This window comes from Nicotiana tabacum, chromosome 22 (genome assembly GCF_000715075.1).
Source record: "Nicotiana tabacum cultivar K326 chromosome 22, ASM71507v2, whole genome shotgun sequence".
NCBI classification, from domain to species: domain Eukaryota; kingdom Viridiplantae; phylum Streptophyta; class Magnoliopsida; order Solanales; family Solanaceae; genus Nicotiana; species Nicotiana tabacum.
Genome location: NC_134101.1, coordinates 163,458,617 through 163,477,900, shown reverse-complemented (window position 1 = coordinate 163,477,900; position 19,284 = coordinate 163,458,617). Strand labels below are relative to the sequence as shown.

The window sequence follows — 19,284 nt, the reverse complement described above, 5'->3', positions numbered from 1 at the left end:
TTGTGGCCGATAGTGCCTCAAAATTCGTTATCATCCCGCTTTTGATCCCTTCTTCAATTCTTTCTCCGAGTTTGATGATATCAGAGAATTTATGATTTTCGATAACCATCAACCTTTCATAATATTGCGGATCATATGCTCTGACGAAGAATTTGTTCATCTGTTCTTCGTCCAAAGATGGCCTGACTTTGGCTGCTTTCGACCTCCAACGAGTAGCATAATCACAAAAAGTCTCAGTAGGTTTCTTCTTAAGATTCTGAATGTAGAAAACATCCGGTGTGTTCTCTGTGTTGAACCTGAACCGGTCCATGAAATCTGACACCATACTTACCCAATTGGACCATTTCTTGGGATTTTGGCTGACATACCAGGACAAAGCATCCCCAGTAAGACTCCTCATAAAGAGTTTCATCTGGATCTTTTTATTTTTCCCGACCCCGACAAGGTTGTCACAATAGGTCCTTAGATGAACCTTGGGATCACCTGTGCCGCCGAACATCTCGAACTTGGGAGGTTTGTATCCCTCTGGCAGTTCCACATCTAGCTTTATGCATAGGTCTTCATAGTTTAAACCTTTTATTCCTCTGTCGCCTTCAACACCCTGAACTCGGGTGGTTAACTTCTTCAGCTCTTCAGCCATGTTTTTAATGAGCAAGTCCTTTTCGGAGAATTTTGGTGTATAGGAGATGGGTTGGATAGAGCGAGGTACAGTTTCTACGTATATAGGATTGCTTTGATGGGTGCTAGGAACTTGGGTGTAGTGATGGTCGTTAGTGGAGTGTTGGGGATCGGGAATGGGTTGTGGTGTATTTTGGGGAGTGTGGTAAGTGGTGGTTGGTGGGTACTGAATTGGTTGAGTGTGATGTTGCGGTGGAGTTGGTATTGGAAATGGATTGAGATTTTGGGGTGGAGTTGCATATTGATTTGGTGCGGGAGAATTTTGTGGATGTTGGTTTTGTGTGTTCTGGGGAGGTGCTAGGTTCTTTGTGTTTTGTTGGTAGATGTCGAGGACATTTAAGGTGAGTGATAGGTTTGCCAAGTTGCGAACCTGCTCAAGTTATCCTTGCAGTTCCAGTATCTTTTGTTCTAGTCTCGAGACTAGATCATTTAGGACCGGAGTACTACGGCCATCTGAGGTTTCTGCGTTCTCAATATTTTCCTTTCGGATACCACTTAAATCGTCCATTTTTGCTTTTCCTCTACCTTTTGTATTGCTTGGAGGAGGAGGAGGTGGAGGGCCTCTAAATCTGGTATGATATGCTGATGAGGCTAGTATAAGTGAACCAACTTAAGGGGATGGGAATAATCAAAATAAAGAAAAAACAAAAAAGGTAACAAGTCAGTGAGGATCCTAAAATGTTTGCAGTATTTAAACACATATCGTGGAAATGTAAATTCGCGTCTTAATTTGGGAGTCTCGTTGTGCCCGAGGCAGGCCTAGCGACAAATAGATTTGGAGAACTTTAAATGCCAATAAATGCTTCATTTCATAATATAAAAATAGACGAATCCCAAAACGATACTAAGATAATAGAAAAATAAGTCACTATTGGCACTTGGCCTTATTACATTTTAAGAAAGCAAATAAATCTAGCCTACTTGGTCCCAGAAGGATCTTCCCCAGATTCGATCTTCCTGACTCTATCATATAGGTTCCCCAGTTCGCGCAGACCCAACAACAAGTAGGCTCTGGCCAAATGTCCTCCTTCAGCTCTTTCAGCATTCTGGCAATCCTCGATCCTCTTTATGACTTTACATTCCAGCTCCACTATTCCTCGCTCCAGATATTCCAACTTCCGGTTTGAAGTGACTGCCATTTCTTTCCATTCTTCAATCAACCTCGCATTCCTCTCATGTATTTCTCGGTGCTCATTCTTAGAGTCGTGGACCCTCTTGCGCAGCCTATTGTATTTGACTTGAGCTTCAGCTTCTTCATCTAGGACTCTATTCCCTCGACCAGCTCCTGGCATCACCATTCCCTTTAGATTGTCTTCTAGCCATGGTGGGTAGAGAAGCTCATACCCCGCATGATACATGTCTGGCTCGATGGTATTCTTTTCAACGATGATTTTGTAGTGCCACATGTGTTGGGCTTGGCACTTGTAAGGGACGTCGTCGTCCTGAAAGTCTGCCCTGAAATGTCTCATCTTGGCAACCCTTGGTACAACCGGTTTCCTGCCTGCTTGCATAACTCGGATAGGGACATAAAGGTATATCCCTCTCAACCCAATCAGCACCAAATATGGAGCGTCTCTAGATCTGATGATGAATTCATCTATCGGGAACCATTCAAACATCCATTGCACTTGTTCATCGGTCAGATTGTCGAAGAACTCTACCCATTCCTTGGCACTTTCCGGCTGAGCAAATCTGTTTGGAATGTAAGTCATCCGCTTGTGGTGATGGAAGGCAATATGGTCGTTCAAAGCCCTTCGCGAAAATTCTTGGCGATAGTGACCCTTTTGGAAATTCTTCAACAACCATAATTGCAGCAACAAATTACAACCCTCGAAATGTTTGACCCCTCTTTGACAGCGCTCCAAAGCCTTATAGATGTCGGTTATGATCATGGGGACTATGGTATATGTCTGTTCATTAATCCCTTCCATCAAAGTCTTGGCAATCATAGCCAACCTAGTGTAGATTCCTCCCTTTTTCATTGGGAACACTGTCAGGCCTAAGAAGCATACAATAAATACGAACACTCTGCGGTGGATGTGACCCAGAGAAGTGAGAGAGATCTCATAATGGTAGGTACGGAAAGACTTGTTATGGACATACCTCTCATACGGGTATTCGAAAGGTATATAATATTCCTTCAGGCACACTAGGTGGGCATTCTTCTTAAGCCCTATCATCTTTAAGAACCCTTTGCCAGTACGATTTTCTGGTACCAATAACCCGGGACTATCCCAAGTCAATCCCGCAAGCATTCCAATTTCTTCTTGAAGCGGTGTCATTTCTATGTCACCGAAACGAAACACAACCCTTTCACTATCCCAGAATAAAGTGGAAACCTCGATCAACTTGTTATTTGGCTCAATATCTAGCAAGGAAGGCAAGTTACCTAGGTACTTTCTCGCATGTTTCTTATCACTCGAGGAAAGGTCCTCCCACCAATCTAGCGGCAATGGTGGGATGTTGCTAACCATAACGAATCTGGGGACCTCGTGCCTCATTTTCTACAAAATAAAAGGGTTAGTCCTTTCTCCCCCACCAGACTCGACTATTTATACATTCATGATTAGCATATTGGCATTTAGTTCTCCAAATTAATGCACAGGACGTGGTTGTATCCGTTGGGATTGTGGAAACCTCGGTGGACTTTTGGATAAGGCTTATCTTAAAGGATCATTATGTGGACAGCATAATTGATCCGACTAGGTTTGACCATGATGCATGCATAATTTCAATCAGAGTAAGGTTACTATGGGGTTTTAGACTGGTACCCTCAAGCGAACAACCTAAGGGGGAAGGCACGGAACCGTCGACTGCACCGTTGATCGACTGGTTTTACCGCAAATAAGCCTTTTCGAATTTAAGGGTAGTAAATAGGAAGAGTGCAACCACTCATTAAGCGTTGTTATAGGATTTGATACGCACGAGTGGAATATGATGTGGAACATGATATATGCAGCAATAAATAGCATGTAGTCAAGTATTTGCACGTAGAAAAAATAAATGCAGTATTTAAATAATTGAAATACAGTTACGGAAAAGGAAAACAAAGAGACAAGTCAGTTTCATGAATAAAAGGAATATAAATGCTTAAAATAGGCAGTTAAATTCAACTAAGGGGAAAGGGTACGAGGTAAAACATGCTTGGACTGATTCACAAAAGACAAGTTCGTTATGCTAAAAGCCTAAAGGTATCCCCAGCTGAGTCGTCATGCTGTCGCGCCCCTTTTTTCCCTCCGCGGAGAGAAGTCCGGGTTTCGACATTACATGGGGAGTAATAACTCATTTCCTTTTGGAAATTGGGTATTTGAAGAGTCGTTACCTAACGGATTACGGTGCGTTAGGGCACCTAGAGCGATTAACTCTTGGATTGGTTTGCATTACCAGAGATTTAGGGTAAGGGCTTGAAATAACCTTGAGGGAAAGGTGTTAGGCACCCCTCTCGGTCCATAACGGTGGATCCCGACCGAACTTATACTTATGAACTAGTCCATTAACAAATAAATAGCTTTAAACACATAATTACAAATAAGACATGTGACATTGCATGACTCAGATAATAAGACAAAGGATTTGAACAAGTTATGTACATATAAAATAAAGTTTTAATCAGAAGGGATTTGGGAAAGAGGGATCCTAGGTTGGTTAGCCTACAGGATCATCCCACGCAATGTTCGGTAAACACTCCTTAAAAAGGGGCTACACGTGACATTAGCGCGTAGTCATCATATCATGTTCTACCCTTCCCACCCCTTAACGGTTATTAAAGCGAGTGTTGTTTAACGATCTTTATTGCGTGCTGTTACCTGTCCCTTCTTAATGGTCCTGGAGGAAATCAGGACCTCTACTTATAGGCAGTTCTAGACAGACCCTTAAAGTTTAAAAGGAGAAAATACTAAGCAACATGCAAGAACAAATAGGACTTTAGCACATAAGGCATAAAAGAAGCAATTAGAGGCTCAGGTTTACCTCAACAAATAATGCACATAAGCAGCACGGCTCAAACACAAATAAGGGCAGTATTATTAAACAGGATCCTAAGGCATGATGTCTAAGTGAATATCAAAACATAAAAGATAGACAGTTTTTATTTTGTAACTCAGAAGCAGGGGCCCTAATCAGTTTGCCTACTGATTTTAAGCATGTTAATCATTAAGCAGTACACACAAAGAGGCAGCTTTCAGTTTTATAAGAGTTGATTACCTAAGGCTTTGCCTGAGAGCATGCTGTTCTAGGTGTTACAAAACACGGGGATTATTACCAGTTTGTTTAAAGCAGGATGAGACTGTTTATATTTCTTTTCATGCACCAGTAATTTAACTAGGCGTAGCTGAGTGAGTATGAACGAGAACCTAAAAATGGTATCTAATATGCACACATAAGGTATAGAATGATTTATATGCAAGATTCCTAAAGCAGGATTTCTAAATGCACAACATGATTGCAAAATTTCCTAAAAGCAAGATTTCTAAATGCATAAAGGTTACAGCATTGTAGAGTATACTGTCAAGTGTGCAGGAGTAGCAGTTTTTGTTTTAATGCCCTTTATCCTAGAACAGGATTTCTGAGTGATAGCAAGAATGTCAAATGAGATGCTGAAACATTATACATGAAACCTAAGAGCATGGTCTCTAATACATGATATGTTTTGCACATGTTGGTTCTAAACATGGATTTTATTGCGCATATAGAAAATGTAAACCTAAAGCATGGTTTCTACCCTTTTGATGTCTATAACATACATAGCTACCCTCCCATTTTCACTATCCATCTCCAGTATCTGTGTACAACAAATTATTACAACCAATATTGCATGAATTACGTAAGTAGATAAGAAAAATAAGAAGTTACACTATAGGGAGCCTGAAGCAGACCTAAATGATTTTCCCAAGCCTCCAATAGCCTCAAATGCCAAATTCCATAGACAATATCATTGTCTAGGTGCGTTAGAGTTCCCTAAAGATCTCAAGGATCCTGGGCAGTGCTCACACCTAGACTTTATAACCAGAACTGAGTAGATGCAGTGTGGAAGAGCCAGCTCCAGTACATCAGAGTTCAGAGGGATCTCATAGGGATCCCAAGGCAGTCACACACTTGAGGGGCAGAACTTAAGGACCTAAGAGTGGAGTGAGAATGCTTGACATAGTTTTGAAAAGATTAAACGAGAAAATAGTTTGAAAAGAGACTTGTTTGAAAGAGTCTTGTAAAAACAATAGAGGGAGTTATTCAATAAGACAGTTTCGAAAAGAGAGTAGAGTAACAGTCCAAACACAACACTCAAAACAGGTTCATACATAATCAAAAAACATAGAACCAAGGCAGGTTCAGCAACCACAAACAGGGGTAACGGGATTTGGGGACACATAGAGCATATAGTATATAGGAGCATAGCAATTCTTGCTGGGGTTTAAGGGATTAGAAGATATCTAGTGGTACCAACACAGTATGAATTTCAGAAACAATCATAGAATCAGCCATTTAAAGTGGCAGATCAATTTGCACAGTAAATGTATATCAAAACTGAATAACAAGTAGACAAGCATTCAAAACAAGGTTGAGACAGACTACCCGGGGAGTAGAACATGTTCTGAAATACCCTAAGAGGGTTAGACTAGCATGCTAGATGAAGCAATAATGCAAATATGTCAATTACATGTTGAACAACAGAACCATAGATAGAAACAAATTAGAAACATGATAAACTGAAGAAATAGAAGAAACATATTGAATTTGGGACTTGAATTGAAATCAAAACATACCAGTGAAGAGATAGTAAATACAAAGTTAAGAATAGGAGAGCACAATAATTAGTCTTGGCTTGCAGCCGGCTAACTCAGAATAATAGCAAGTAACCAAAGAGAGAGAGCAAAAAAGTTTTAAGTGTGAGAGAGTTTGAACTAATGTGTTCGTGTGTGTTGACTGTTAATGAGAGAGCATATATATAGTAGTTCGAAACTAGGTAAAATAAGGTAAGAATCATAATTGCATAGTAATTATGGAACTCAGAACCAATTAGAGCAAAATCAGCAAAAGTACTCCCTTAATTAAGGGAATCAGTTCAAACGGTAAGAACAGGTGGCAAATAAGGAAACAAATCAATGAGTAACTGGAGCATAACAGACAAGGAAATAATTCAAACATAGTAGGCATAGAGTAAACAACTAGGGCTAGGTTCAGAAAATTCTAATTTAGGAGATAGTCGGTAAGAATCAAGTAACAATGCAGACAAGGTAAGGGAAAGTTAGTTTAGGCAAGCAAATCAATCATATTGAGTAAGAAGGTAAGTATCGAAGATTTAAAGGAAAGTTTTTAAATCAAACCAAAAAACAGGGAATTCAGAATCAATTCAGAGAAAGTCATGAAAAGAGATGGCGTTTAGCATATAAATAAAGTAAGACATGGATAGTCAAGAGTCGACATACAACTCTAGCAAACATGAAAGTTAAACAATACCGATTCAAGGAGAAAGAGGCAAGTCTTGAACAGTCAAGATGAACACAAGCACATAGAATCAGTATAAGTTTAGGCTAAGAAACGCAGTAGAAACATATCAAGGCGAGATAGTCACGAGAAATCACAGAAACTCAAAACAAGAACCGGTCAATCATGCTAATACACAGAACCAAACGTAGAACCCTAAAAATTAGGGCTTTCAACATAGACGAGTTAAGATGCAGTAAACTCACAGAATCAGTCAAAATATGTAAGAAATAGAAGTTTAAACACAAAGAATCAGTTAGACAAGGTTTTAAAAGAAGTTCTGAAAACCCTGGTTTTAGAAGAAGACGAAAAACACTTGAAATCACAAGATTCTTATAAAGAACCTCACGGATGGTGTAAAACATTTTAGAAACAACTCAAAATCGTCCTAGATCTGTACAGATCTATGAGGTGTAGAAGAAAAATTAGGGTTTCAAAAGAAACCCATACAGAGATGACGAAACCTGTCTAGAAACCTAAGGATCGTAGCAAATATAGAATAATTTCGCTTGGAATCACACTAGAGTAGCCAGAAACAGGTAGGAGATGAATCCTAGATGCAAGTTCGCATGGCCCTGGGCCTTTGAGGACCTTAGAAAAGGCAAGAATGGCATGAGAGAAGCCACTGGAGGCGTAAGAGACGATGAGAGGTCACCGGGAATGACCGAAGATGGGAGTTCGGCGTTTGAAGATTAGGGTTAGGTTGAGAGTATTTTGAGAGCATAGAGGATTTTAGGGCAACGGGTGCATAGAAAATGATTATGGTTGGGGGTCGTTTGGAATTAAAAAAGGTAAGTTTTAACGAGGGCCGTTGATCTTTTAGATCAACGACCATGATCTGGTGGGGTCTTGGGTCGGGCAGGTGTATTTAGGGCCTGGGTCGGGTAATTTGATCTGAAATTGGACTGGGGTATTGGGTTGAATTGATGCTAAATTGAAATAAAATTTGGCTAAGTTTTAAATAGCCAATTTAACCCTATAAAATTTATAATAAATAGTAAATAATTTTTAAAAAAAATAATTTCATGTACTAAAATGATTTAAAATAGTTGTTTAACATTTTAAAAATATAAAAATCCATTTTATGTATTAAAACGTAATTATGCTTTAATAGAGCTAGTATTGCAAATATATGCAAATCGACTTTTAAAAATGTTAATACAATTATAAAAATGCACTAAAAATCTTTTAATAATATTTTGGCATAAATATAGAATTTATATGGCTAAATCACCACAAAAATAATTTGAAGGATAATTATTGGAGACTTTATAGGTAAAAAGGGAGGAAATAAATTAATTTGAAGCCTTTAAAAATTATAGAAAATTATAAAAAAAATACTTATGCATGTTTATATATGCACATATGCTATTTTGAAAGTATACTTATATATTAAAAATATATAAGGAAAAATTGGGTAAAAATATATATATATGCAGCAAAGCAAACCAACTACAGTACTTTTTATACTCTAAGAAGTAGTTGAAAGACAAAGTTGTTAATCAACTCCATCTATTAAAGGGAATACTAGGTAGGGTTTGTGAAAGTTGAAACTTGCAGATAATAAAAATTGATGTATATAAATAAGTATCAAAACAGATATAGACGAAATCGCCAAATAATAATATACAAATTGTCCAAAATGGCTTATAAAATTTGAAAGATTTTAAAATAGAATAGTCTAATTTTGTGGCATCAATTTTGGCTTAGGAGTTGGAATATCTACAAAACACTACTAGATAGTATAACTTGATATGGCGATTCAAGTATTCTATCAGTTACTATACTGGTGTGTCTTCACTGGTAGCAAATTACAACTTTCAAAAACACTTGGTGTCATGACCCGGATTTTCCCACCGTAGAGATCGTGATGGTGCCTAACTCTTTGAAATACTAGGCAAACCAACATATAAAGATCTAATACGTTAACCGCTATCCAAAACAGTAAATAACAATAATTAATCCAAAACGAAGTAAAGAAGTGCAGAAATTTATAATAATTCAAAAACTACTACATGACTACCCAAAATCTGGTGTCATAATCCACGAACTTCTAAGAGTCACTACAAATACTGGTTTTAAGAAAATACATCTATTCTCAAAATAAAAGAAAAATGGGAAACTAGGATAACTGGAAGGGGACTCTAGGGTCTGCGAATGCCGGCAGATCTATATTGGCTATCATGTGGACTGAAGGCACCAACCCAACCCTGGTCAATGCAGTCCAGTACCAGAATTTGCACAGAAAGTGCAGAGTGTAGTATCAGTACAAACGACCACATGTACTGATAAGTGTTGATCCTAACCTCGGTGAAGTAGTGACAAGGCTAGGACACGACAATAACATGAACCTGTACATTTAAATCATATACGAGAAGATAACAACAAATGAAAATTTAGCATATATTAATGGGAAGGGGGAGAAACATGCTCGGAGGAATATCAATTCTTGAAATAGTATAGTAAAAAACGCAATAAATAACATGCCTTACACCTATGAAAGTAATAACACAGCAAACAAGTGCATGGCATCACCTTTCGTGTTTTTACTCGCATTCTAATCATAAAAAGCAACAGAAACGGCACAGCATCACCCTTCGTACATTAGCTCGCTCATAACATGGCACGGCATCAACCTTCGTGCATTAACTCTCTCATAGAATACGGCACAGCATCACCCTTTGTGCATTATCACTCACAAAATACGGCACAACATCACCCTTCATGCATTATCACTCACTCACAATACATTGCACGACATCACCCTTCGTGATTTACACTCTTCCTCACCCAAACAACAGAACAATAATAACCCGGCAAGGAAATCATCAATAACCAACCTCGTTTCAATAATTAACTTCACAATATAAATCTCAACTTAAGTCAATAATCAACCAATATCTAATTCCAGGAAAAACATGATAAGATTTGTTTAACATGAAGAATATCCAGTTTAAGCATGAACAGTACGAATAAAGAATACAACAGTCACAAGTAATAGACTCACTCGCATGCTATGACTCGATGACAACGTATACGTACTCCTCACCTCACCTATACGTCGTACTCAACAACCAAACACATAGCAAATAAGGCAACAACATCTAATCCCTCAAGCTAAGGTTAGCCACAACACTTACCTCGATTCCACGGCCGAACTCAAGCCTCAATCGCCGCTTTTCCCTTAGTTTCCACCTCCGAACCACTCGTATCTAGTCATAATTAACTTAATAATATCAATTATCGCTAAAGAAATCAATCCCAATGCACAATTACAAGTTTCCCAACATTTTTCCCAAAAAAGTCAAAAATCGACCCTAGGCCCGCTTGGTCAAAACTCGAGGTTCGAACCAAAACCCATTCATCCATTCATCCCCGAGCCCAAATATGTAATTAGTTTCAAAATCTGACCCCAAATCGAGGTCTAAATTTTAATTATACAAAACTCCCTAATTCTACCCAAACCCCAAATTTCTACCATGAAAACTCTAGATTTTAGGTTGAAAATTGATGAAATGCAATGGATAATTGAAAGAAAGTAGTTTAGAATCATTTACCAACACTTTGGAGAAGAATTTGTCTCTTGAAAATCACCTCTAAGCCTTCCAATTTTTGAAAATATGGAAAAATGGCCTAATCCCGTTTTTTGTTCTGTTTTTAAAACACTGGACAGGTCTTCATCGCGTTCGCGATGGACCTGTCGTGTTCACGATGCATTGCGGCCAGAAGGGCCTTCGCATTCATGAACAACTGCTCGCATTCGCAATGGTCTATCCCCCTGACCATCACGTTCGCGGGCCTGGGACCGCGTTTGCGAAGAGCAACTCAATGATTCCCCAACCCACCTCCATTTTACTCCACGCGTTCGTACGATGCCGGTCGCGTTCGCGAAGAGCAGCCCCCCAGTGCTCCGCGTTCGCGACCATGGCTACGTGCTCATGATGAACAATCACCTCCCTAGCCCAGGTTACACTTCACGTTCGCGAGAGTATCTTCGCGAACGCGAAGAAGAAAAACCAGAAACACTGACTGCAGCAAAACACACCAGATTTCTAAGTGCAAATCACCCCGTAGCCTATCCGACTCACCGAACTCTTGGGGCTCAACACAAAACATGCACACAAGTCTTAAAACATCATACAAACTTGCTCGCGTCATCAAATCGCCAAAATAACAGCTAGAACGACGAATTTAGCAATCAAATTGCATGAAATTTTCAAGAAAGTTCAAAAGTTTTATTTTCTCAACAAAGGTCCAAATCACGTCAAATCAATCCCGTTCCTCATCAAATTTCACATATAGGGTATAAATATCATAACGGACCTGTACCAGACTCCGAAAATACAATACAGACCCGATATCAACAAAATCACTTATTAATCAATTTCTTAAAACCTTTATAATTCCAATTTAACAATTATCATCACAATTTTATTTCTCAAGCTAGGGACCTCAGAATTTAATTTCGGGCATACGTCTAGGTCTCATATTTTACTACGAATCCTCCGGGACCGTCAGAACATGAGTCCATGTCCGTTTACTCAAAATGTTGACCAAAGTCAACTAAACTTAACTTTTAAAGGCAAAAATAATATTTTCCTCAAATTTACATAAAGGCTTTCCAGAAACGCGCCCGGACTGCGCCCACAAATCGAGGAGAATTAAGATGAGGTTTTGAAGACCGTAGAACCCCGAATTGGGTTCTAAAATACAAGATGACCTTTCGGGTCATGACCTTTCGGGTAATCACATTCTCCACCTCTAAAACAACTATTCGTCCTCGAACGGACATAGAAAAGTACCTGAGCTAGGGAAAAGATGGGGATATCTGCACTGCATGTCGGACTCAGACTCCCAGATGGTTGCCTCAACAGGCTGACCTCTCCACTGCACACGAACCGAAGGATAACTCTTCAACCTCAACTAACGAACCTGCCGGTCTAGAATAGCTACCTGCTCCTCCTCGTAGGTAAGGTTGTGCATAATTTGGTAAATACCGAATTACCATGCCGAAACCGAAAATTTTGGTATTTGGTATACGGTATTTTGTATGGTATTTGGTTTATGTTTTTAAAAAAAATGGTATTAGGTATGGTATTTAGTATTTAAAAATAAAATACCAAAATACCGATACCGTACCGAAATATATATTATATTACACAAAACATATATTATCAATTATAACACAAATATTAAAAATCTAAAATTTTACTTTCCTCTATTCTCTAAGTTCATCAATTAACTCTAAACAAGTAACAAGACGTTTCTAATGATAAAATATTCTTTTATGTACAATTTTCTCAATTTGGGTCGATATTTACTAGTTTTGGACAAAATTTTGTCAACAAACATTTTCAGTTTTGTATTTTTGAGTATTTTAATTAAGAATATTAGAGTTTATAGCTCTATGCACTAGTTAGTATTCAAACCGAATAAACCGAAGTTACCGAACCGAATAAATCGAAACCGAAAGGAGAAAAACCAAACCATACCAAATTTAATTAGGCACGGTATTGGTATAGGATTTTAAGAAACCGAATACCGAAAATACCAAACCGAAATGTTTAAATATCATACTGTATCGACCGACGAACACCCCTACTCATAGGTCAAATCCTTGTCCAGTTGGACAGTGCTTAAATCTAACACGTGGGATGGATCGCCATAATACTTCTGAAGCTTGGACACATGAAACGCTAGGTGTACTACTGATAAACCTGGTGGCAACGCAAGTTTATAGGTCACCTCTCCCACTCGATCCATCCTTTTTCTTTACAAACAACACTGGTGCACCCCAAGGCAATACGCTAGGCCTAATGAAGCCCTTATCAAGCAAATATTGCAATTTCTCCTTCAATTCTTTCAACTCTGGCGGGGTCATACGGTATGACGGAATAGAAATAGGTTGAGTGCCCGAAGCCAAATTAATGCAAAAGTCAATATTCCAGTCGGGCGGCATCCCCGGCAGGTCTGCAAGAAATACCTCTGAAAACTCACGAACAATTGGTACGAAATTCATGGAAGGAACCTCCGCACTGGAATCACGAACATAAGCCAAATAAACCAGACACCCCTTCTCGACCATACGCCAAGCCTTCACATAAGAATAATCCTACTGGTAAAATGACCAAGAGTCCTCCACTCCAATCGAGGCAACCCCGACAAGGCTAAGGTCACATTCTTGGCATGACAGTCTAATATAGCATGATAAGGTGACAGCCAATCCATCCCCAAAATAACATTGAAGTCAACCATATCGAGAAGTAGGAGATCTACGCTGGTCTCAAGATCCCCCAATAATAACCATACATGAGCGATAGACACGATCTACAATAATAGAATCACAAACCGGTGTGGACACATACACAGGAGCACTAAAAGAATCACGAGGCACAACCAAACATGAAGCAAAGTAAGATGATACATACGAATAAGTAGATCCCAGGTCAAATAATACTGAGGCATCCCTACTGCAAACTGAAACCGTACCTGTGATAACGGCATCGGATGCCTCAGCCTCAGGCCTGGCTGGAAAAGCATAACATCGGGGATGGGCCCCACCACTCTGAACTACATCCATGGGACGGCCTCCTGCTGGCTGGCCCCCACCTCTAGCGGTCTGACCTTCACCTTTAATACCTCGACCTCTACCTCTACATGTTTGACCCCTACCTCTACCTAATTGAGCAGGCGGTGGAACACCCGGTGCCGGGACCATGGAACGAGAACCCTAATGTTGAGAACTGCTCGATGTTCGAGGGCAATACCTAGAAATATGCCTCGGATCGCCACAAGTATAACAAGACCTCAGCTGCTGAGGCTGCTGACCCTGAAACTGACCTTGACGACCTGGATAACCACCCTGAAAACTCTTGAGCGGAGGTGCACTGATAGGAGCTGATGGTGCACTGTAGGCTAGCTGATCAGAATACTGCATATGAGAGCCATGGCCACTTAAAGCATCGTGAAAAGCCTGAAGTGCTGAATGAAACGGCCTAAGAGGATGGCATCTACCAAAAGAATCCCTACCTCAAGATGAGGCACCACTAAACCTATTAGAATGACGAGGCCTCTTGTCAGAACCCTGACCACTTCCCTGAGCTAAAACCATCTCAACTCGCCTGGTCACATTGGCCGCATCCTGGAAAGAAATCTCGCTCTCTATCTCCTTAGCCATCTGCAATCTGATAGGCTGAGCGAGTCCCTCAATAAACATCTTCACCCTCTCTCGGTAAGAAGTATAAGAAGAGCATGACGGGCCAAATCAACAAACCTAATCTCGTACTGAGTGACAGTCATAGAACTCTACTGAAGATGCTCGAACCGCCTACGATAGTCCTGTCTCTGCGTAACAAGAAGGAACTTCTCGAGAAATAGCTGAAAGAACTGGTCTCAAGTCAAGGCAGGCGACCCAGCTAGTCTAGTCAACAAAAAATCATTCCACCATCTCTTGGCGGACCTTATCATCTGGAATACAGAAAAGTTGACTCTATTAGTCTCCACTATCCCCATGTTCCGCAATACATCATGGCAGCGGTCAAGATAATCTTGTGGGTCCTCAGAAGCTGCCCCACTGTAATGAACCGGGAAAAGCTTGGTGAACTTGTCCAACCTCAACAAAGCCTCAGAAGACATGACTGATCCACCAGCGGCCTATGCCGCAATAGCTGGTTGAGTTGTCGGAGTCTGAAACTGAGGAACCATCTGCTCCGAAGTGTGGGTAGCGAGAGTCTAGATCCTCCCTCAGCCTGAGAGACTGCTGGTGCTACAGGAAATGTGCCAGTCTGAGCTACGCTCTCCATAAGGCACTAGACGGACCAAAGCATCCTGAAGTACCGAGGTGGCGATGAACCCCTCGGGAACCTGAGCTGGCCCTGCCGGAATGGTCTGACCCGGAACCTCATCATGGAACTCCACCTGAGGCTCCGTTACTGGTGTTGCTGCTCGAGCTCTAGCCTGAGCCCTGCCCCTACCTCGGCCTCTGGCACGGCCTCAGCCTCTGCCCCTCGTAGGAGCTTCCACTGGGGGCTTGAGCTACTGATCAGTTGATAAAGAGGTACGTGTTCTCGCCACCTGCAAAAGAACAAGAGTATAAAGTTCGATTAGCATTGAGAAATCAAATCGCACGACAGAGAAGAATAGAAGTGAAGTTGTTCCTAAGCTCTATAACTTCTAACGGATAAGCACAGACGTCTCCATACCGATCCCTCGGACTCTACCTAGCTTGTTCGTGAATTGTGAAACCTATACAACTTAGTACTCTGATACCAACTTGTCACGACCTGGATATCCCTACCGTCAGGATCGTGATGGCGCCTAACTCTTCGAAATGCTAGGCAATCCAACACATAAAGATCTAATATGCTAACCGCTATCCAAAACAGTAAATAACAATAATTAAGCCAAAACGAAGTGAAGAAGAGCAAAAAATTTATAATAATTCAAAAATTACTGCACGATTATCCAAAAATCTGCTCTCGCAATCCACGAACTTCTAAGAGTCACTACAAATACTAGTTTTAAGAAAATACATTTGTTCTCGAAATAAAAGAAAACAGGGAAACTAGGATAACTGGAAGAGGACTCAAGGGTTTGCGAACGCCGGCAAATCTACCTTGGGTCTCCTATGGACTGAAGGCAGCGAACCAACTCTAATCAATGCGGTCCAATACCAGAATCTGCACAAAAAATGCAGGGTACAGTATCCGTACAACCGACCCCATGTACTGGTAAGTGTCTAGCCTAACCTCGGTGAAGTAAAGACAAGGCTAGGACACGACAATAACATGAACTTGTGCAGTTAAATCATATATGAGAAGATAACAACAAATGGAAATTTAACAGATATTAACGGGAAGGTGGAGAAACATGCTGAGGGGAATATCAATTCTTGAAATAGTACAATAAAGAAACGCAGTAAATAACATGCCTTACACCTATGAAAGTAATAAAACGGCAAACAAGTGTGTGGCATCACCCTTCGTGTTTTTACTATCATTCTCACCATAAGAAGCAACAGAAACGGCATGACATCACCCTTCGTGCATTAGCTCGCTCATAACATGGCATGACATCGCCCTTCGTGCATTAACTCTCTCATAAAATACGGCACGGCATCGCCCTTCGAGCATTATCACTCACAGAATATGGCACGGCATCACCCATCGTGCATTATCACTCACAATACATTGCACAGTATCACCCTTCGTGTTTTACACTCTTCCTCACCCAAACAACAGAACAATAACAACCCGACAATGGAATTATCAATAACCAACCTCGTTTCAATATTTAACTTTCACAATATAAATCTCAACTTTAGTCAATACTCAACCAATATCTAATTCCACGAAAAACATGATAAGATTTGTTTAACATGAAGAATAACCAGTTTAAGCATGAACAGTACAAATAAAGAATACAACAGTCACAAGTAATAGACTCACTCGCATGCTATGACTCGATGACAACGTATACGTACTCCTCACCTCACCTATATGTCGTACTCAACAACCAAACACATAGCAAATAAGGCAACAACACTTAATCCCTCAAGCTAAGGTTAGCCACAACACTTACCTCGATTCCACGACCGAACTCAAGCCTCTATCACTGTTTTCCCTTAGTTTCCACCTCTGAACCACTCGTATCTAGTCATAATTAACTTTATAATATCAATTATCGCTAAAGAAAGCAATCCCAATGCACAATTACAAGCTTCCCAACATTTTTCCCAAAAAGTCAAAAACCGACCTCGGGCCCGCTTGGTGAAAATTCGAGGTTCGGACCAAAACTCATTCACCCATTCATCCCCGAGCCCAAATATGTAATTAGATTTGGAATCCGACCCCAAATCGAGGTCTAAATTTCAATTATACAAAAATCTCTAATTCTACCCCAACACTCAATTTCTACCAACACTTTGGGGAAGAATTTGTCTCTTGAAAATCACCTCTAAACCTTCTAGTTTTTGAAAATATGGATGAATGGCCTAATCCCGTTTTTGGTTCTGTTTTTAAAACACTGGACAGGTCTTCATCGCGTTCATGATGCATTGCGGCCAGAAGGGCCTTCGCGTTCGCGAAGAGCTGCTCGCGTTCATGATGGTCTGTCCCCCTGACCATCGCGTTCCAGGGCTAGGACTGTGTTCGCGAAGAGCAACTCAATGATTCCCCAGCCTACCTCCATTTTACTGTACGCGTTCGTGTAATGCTGGTCGCGTTCGCGACCATGGCTATGTGTTCGCGATGAACAATCCCCTCCCCAAGCCAGGTTACACTTCGCATTCGTGAGAGTATCTTCGTGAACGCGAAGAAGAAAAACCAAAAACACTAACTGCAGCAAAACACACCAGATTTCTAAGTGCAAATCACCCTGTAGCCTATCCGAAACTCACCCGAGCCCTCGGGGCTCCAAACCAAACATGCACACAAGTCTTAAAATATCATACGAACTTGCTCGCGTGATCAAATCGTCAAAATAATACCTAGAACTACGAATTTAGCATCAAATTACATGAAAATTTCAAGAAAGTTCAAAAGTTCTATTTTCTCACCCAAAGGTCCAAATCACGTCAAATTAGTCTCATTCCTCACCAAATTTCATAGATAGAGTATAAATATCATAATGGAGATGTACCGGGCTCCGGAACCACAATACGGACCCGGTATCAACAAAATCACTTATTAATCAATTTCTTAAAACCTTTATCATTCCAGTTTAATAATTTTCATCAAAAATTCATTTCTCGGGCTAAGGACCTCGAAATTTGATTCCGGGTATGCCCAGGTTCCATATTTTACTACGGACCCTCTAGGCCGTCAGAATACGAGTCCGGGTCCGTTTACTCAAAATATTGATCGAGGTCAACTAAAATTAACTTTTAAAGGCAAAAATAATATTTTTCTCAAATTTTCACATAAAGGCTTTTCGAAAATGCGCTCGGACTGTGCACGCAAATCAAGGAGAAATAAGATGAGGTTTTGAAAGCCTCGGAACCCCAAATTGGGTTCTAAAACACAACATGACCTTTCGGGTCATCATACCTGGCATATTGCAATACAACCTCCAGCAAACAGGGTACCTGCATAGCCGCAATGTCACATCAAAGAACACCTTAAAAGAGGGACGAAGATGAGTTCTCTTAGAAATTAGTTCCCCTAAAAGTAAAAGATAATAAATGGACGCTTATTAAAGACAACATTTATCTGCACCACATTCTATATGCATCTTTTGACATTAAAGCTGGACAATATATTTATCGTCCTATTTACATATAATACACGAAAGACAAAGTGCAAAAAAAAGTAAACAATGCCCTCAGGATAAGTTTCTTTCATCAGAAAGTAAACATATCCGAAAGACAAAGTGCAAAAAATTCCTTATAAAAATATTATAACTCATCTTAAACATCGGTATTATTAGTATACCAGTGTGCTACTCTACTTTGATACTCTGTAAGTGGCACACTGCATCTGTCTAAGTTACCACCTTGCTGCGAAGGTCAATTCGATAGTATTACCCTTATTTTTAATTAGAGACATTCTTACTTCTATTTTGCTTTGCATTCTCGGAATGCTTATTAATGAAAAGGCTTATTTTGTCAACAAAAAAAAGGAACTACCTGAGCTATTGATGTAAAGCACTCTAGTAGGGAAGAAAGATCTTTGTGTAAATGTGAAAGCTGCTGCAAGTTTTCAAACTTAAGATCAGGATATAATTACCAGTAAATGAATAATAAAGAACAATTAGGTATTAGAAGCCTAATATTTTTTAATAGGCAAAAGCATTACGAAAAAGTACCTGTGATCATTATTAAAAAAGTCACTAACATATAGAAAGATAAGAGAACACAAACAGTGAAGTAAGGTATTAACTGTACCTGATTTATCCGTCAATCCCAACAGTATTTTACAATTTTCCAATGACATCATAAACAACTATAAGGTTCCCTCTGCAATATATTCTAAATGCACACATCAATAAGAAAAGAAGGCAGTTTTGTTTTACATTTTGTATATCAATACCCCCATATACCCCAATGCTTTTGGCTGGTGAAGACTTAGTAAAAAAAAATATTTTTGTCTTTATTACTTATTTGCTTACGTCTTCATTAAAAAGTTCAAA

At 39.9% G+C, this 19,284-nt stretch overlaps 1 protein-coding gene across 14 annotated transcripts in view; it reads right to left on the bottom strand.

The window, feature by feature from the left end:
• LOC107799570 (uncharacterized) overlaps positions 1 to 19,284 on the bottom strand; it is a 30,382-nt gene that overhangs the window by 6,332 nt on the left and 4,766 nt on the right. For 2 of the 14 annotated variants that reach the window (XM_075244100.1, XM_075244091.1), the window contains 3 exons: positions 18,782 to 18,844; positions 18,204 to 18,241; positions 9,133 to 15,231 (listed from right to left, as the gene is read on the bottom strand). In XM_075244100.1, coding sequence (XP_075100201.1) covers positions 15,087 to 15,231; positions 18,204 to 18,241; positions 18,782 to 18,844 — 246 coding nt within the window. In that variant the 3' untranslated portion in view covers positions 9,133 to 15,086. Of the gene's footprint in view, positions 1 to 9,097; positions 15,232 to 15,772; positions 15,837 to 18,203; positions 18,242 to 18,781; positions 18,845 to 19,284 lie in introns of those variants that run through there. The other 12 variants (XR_012705020.1, XR_012705019.1, XR_012705018.1 and 9 more) reach the window with 12 other exon arrangements.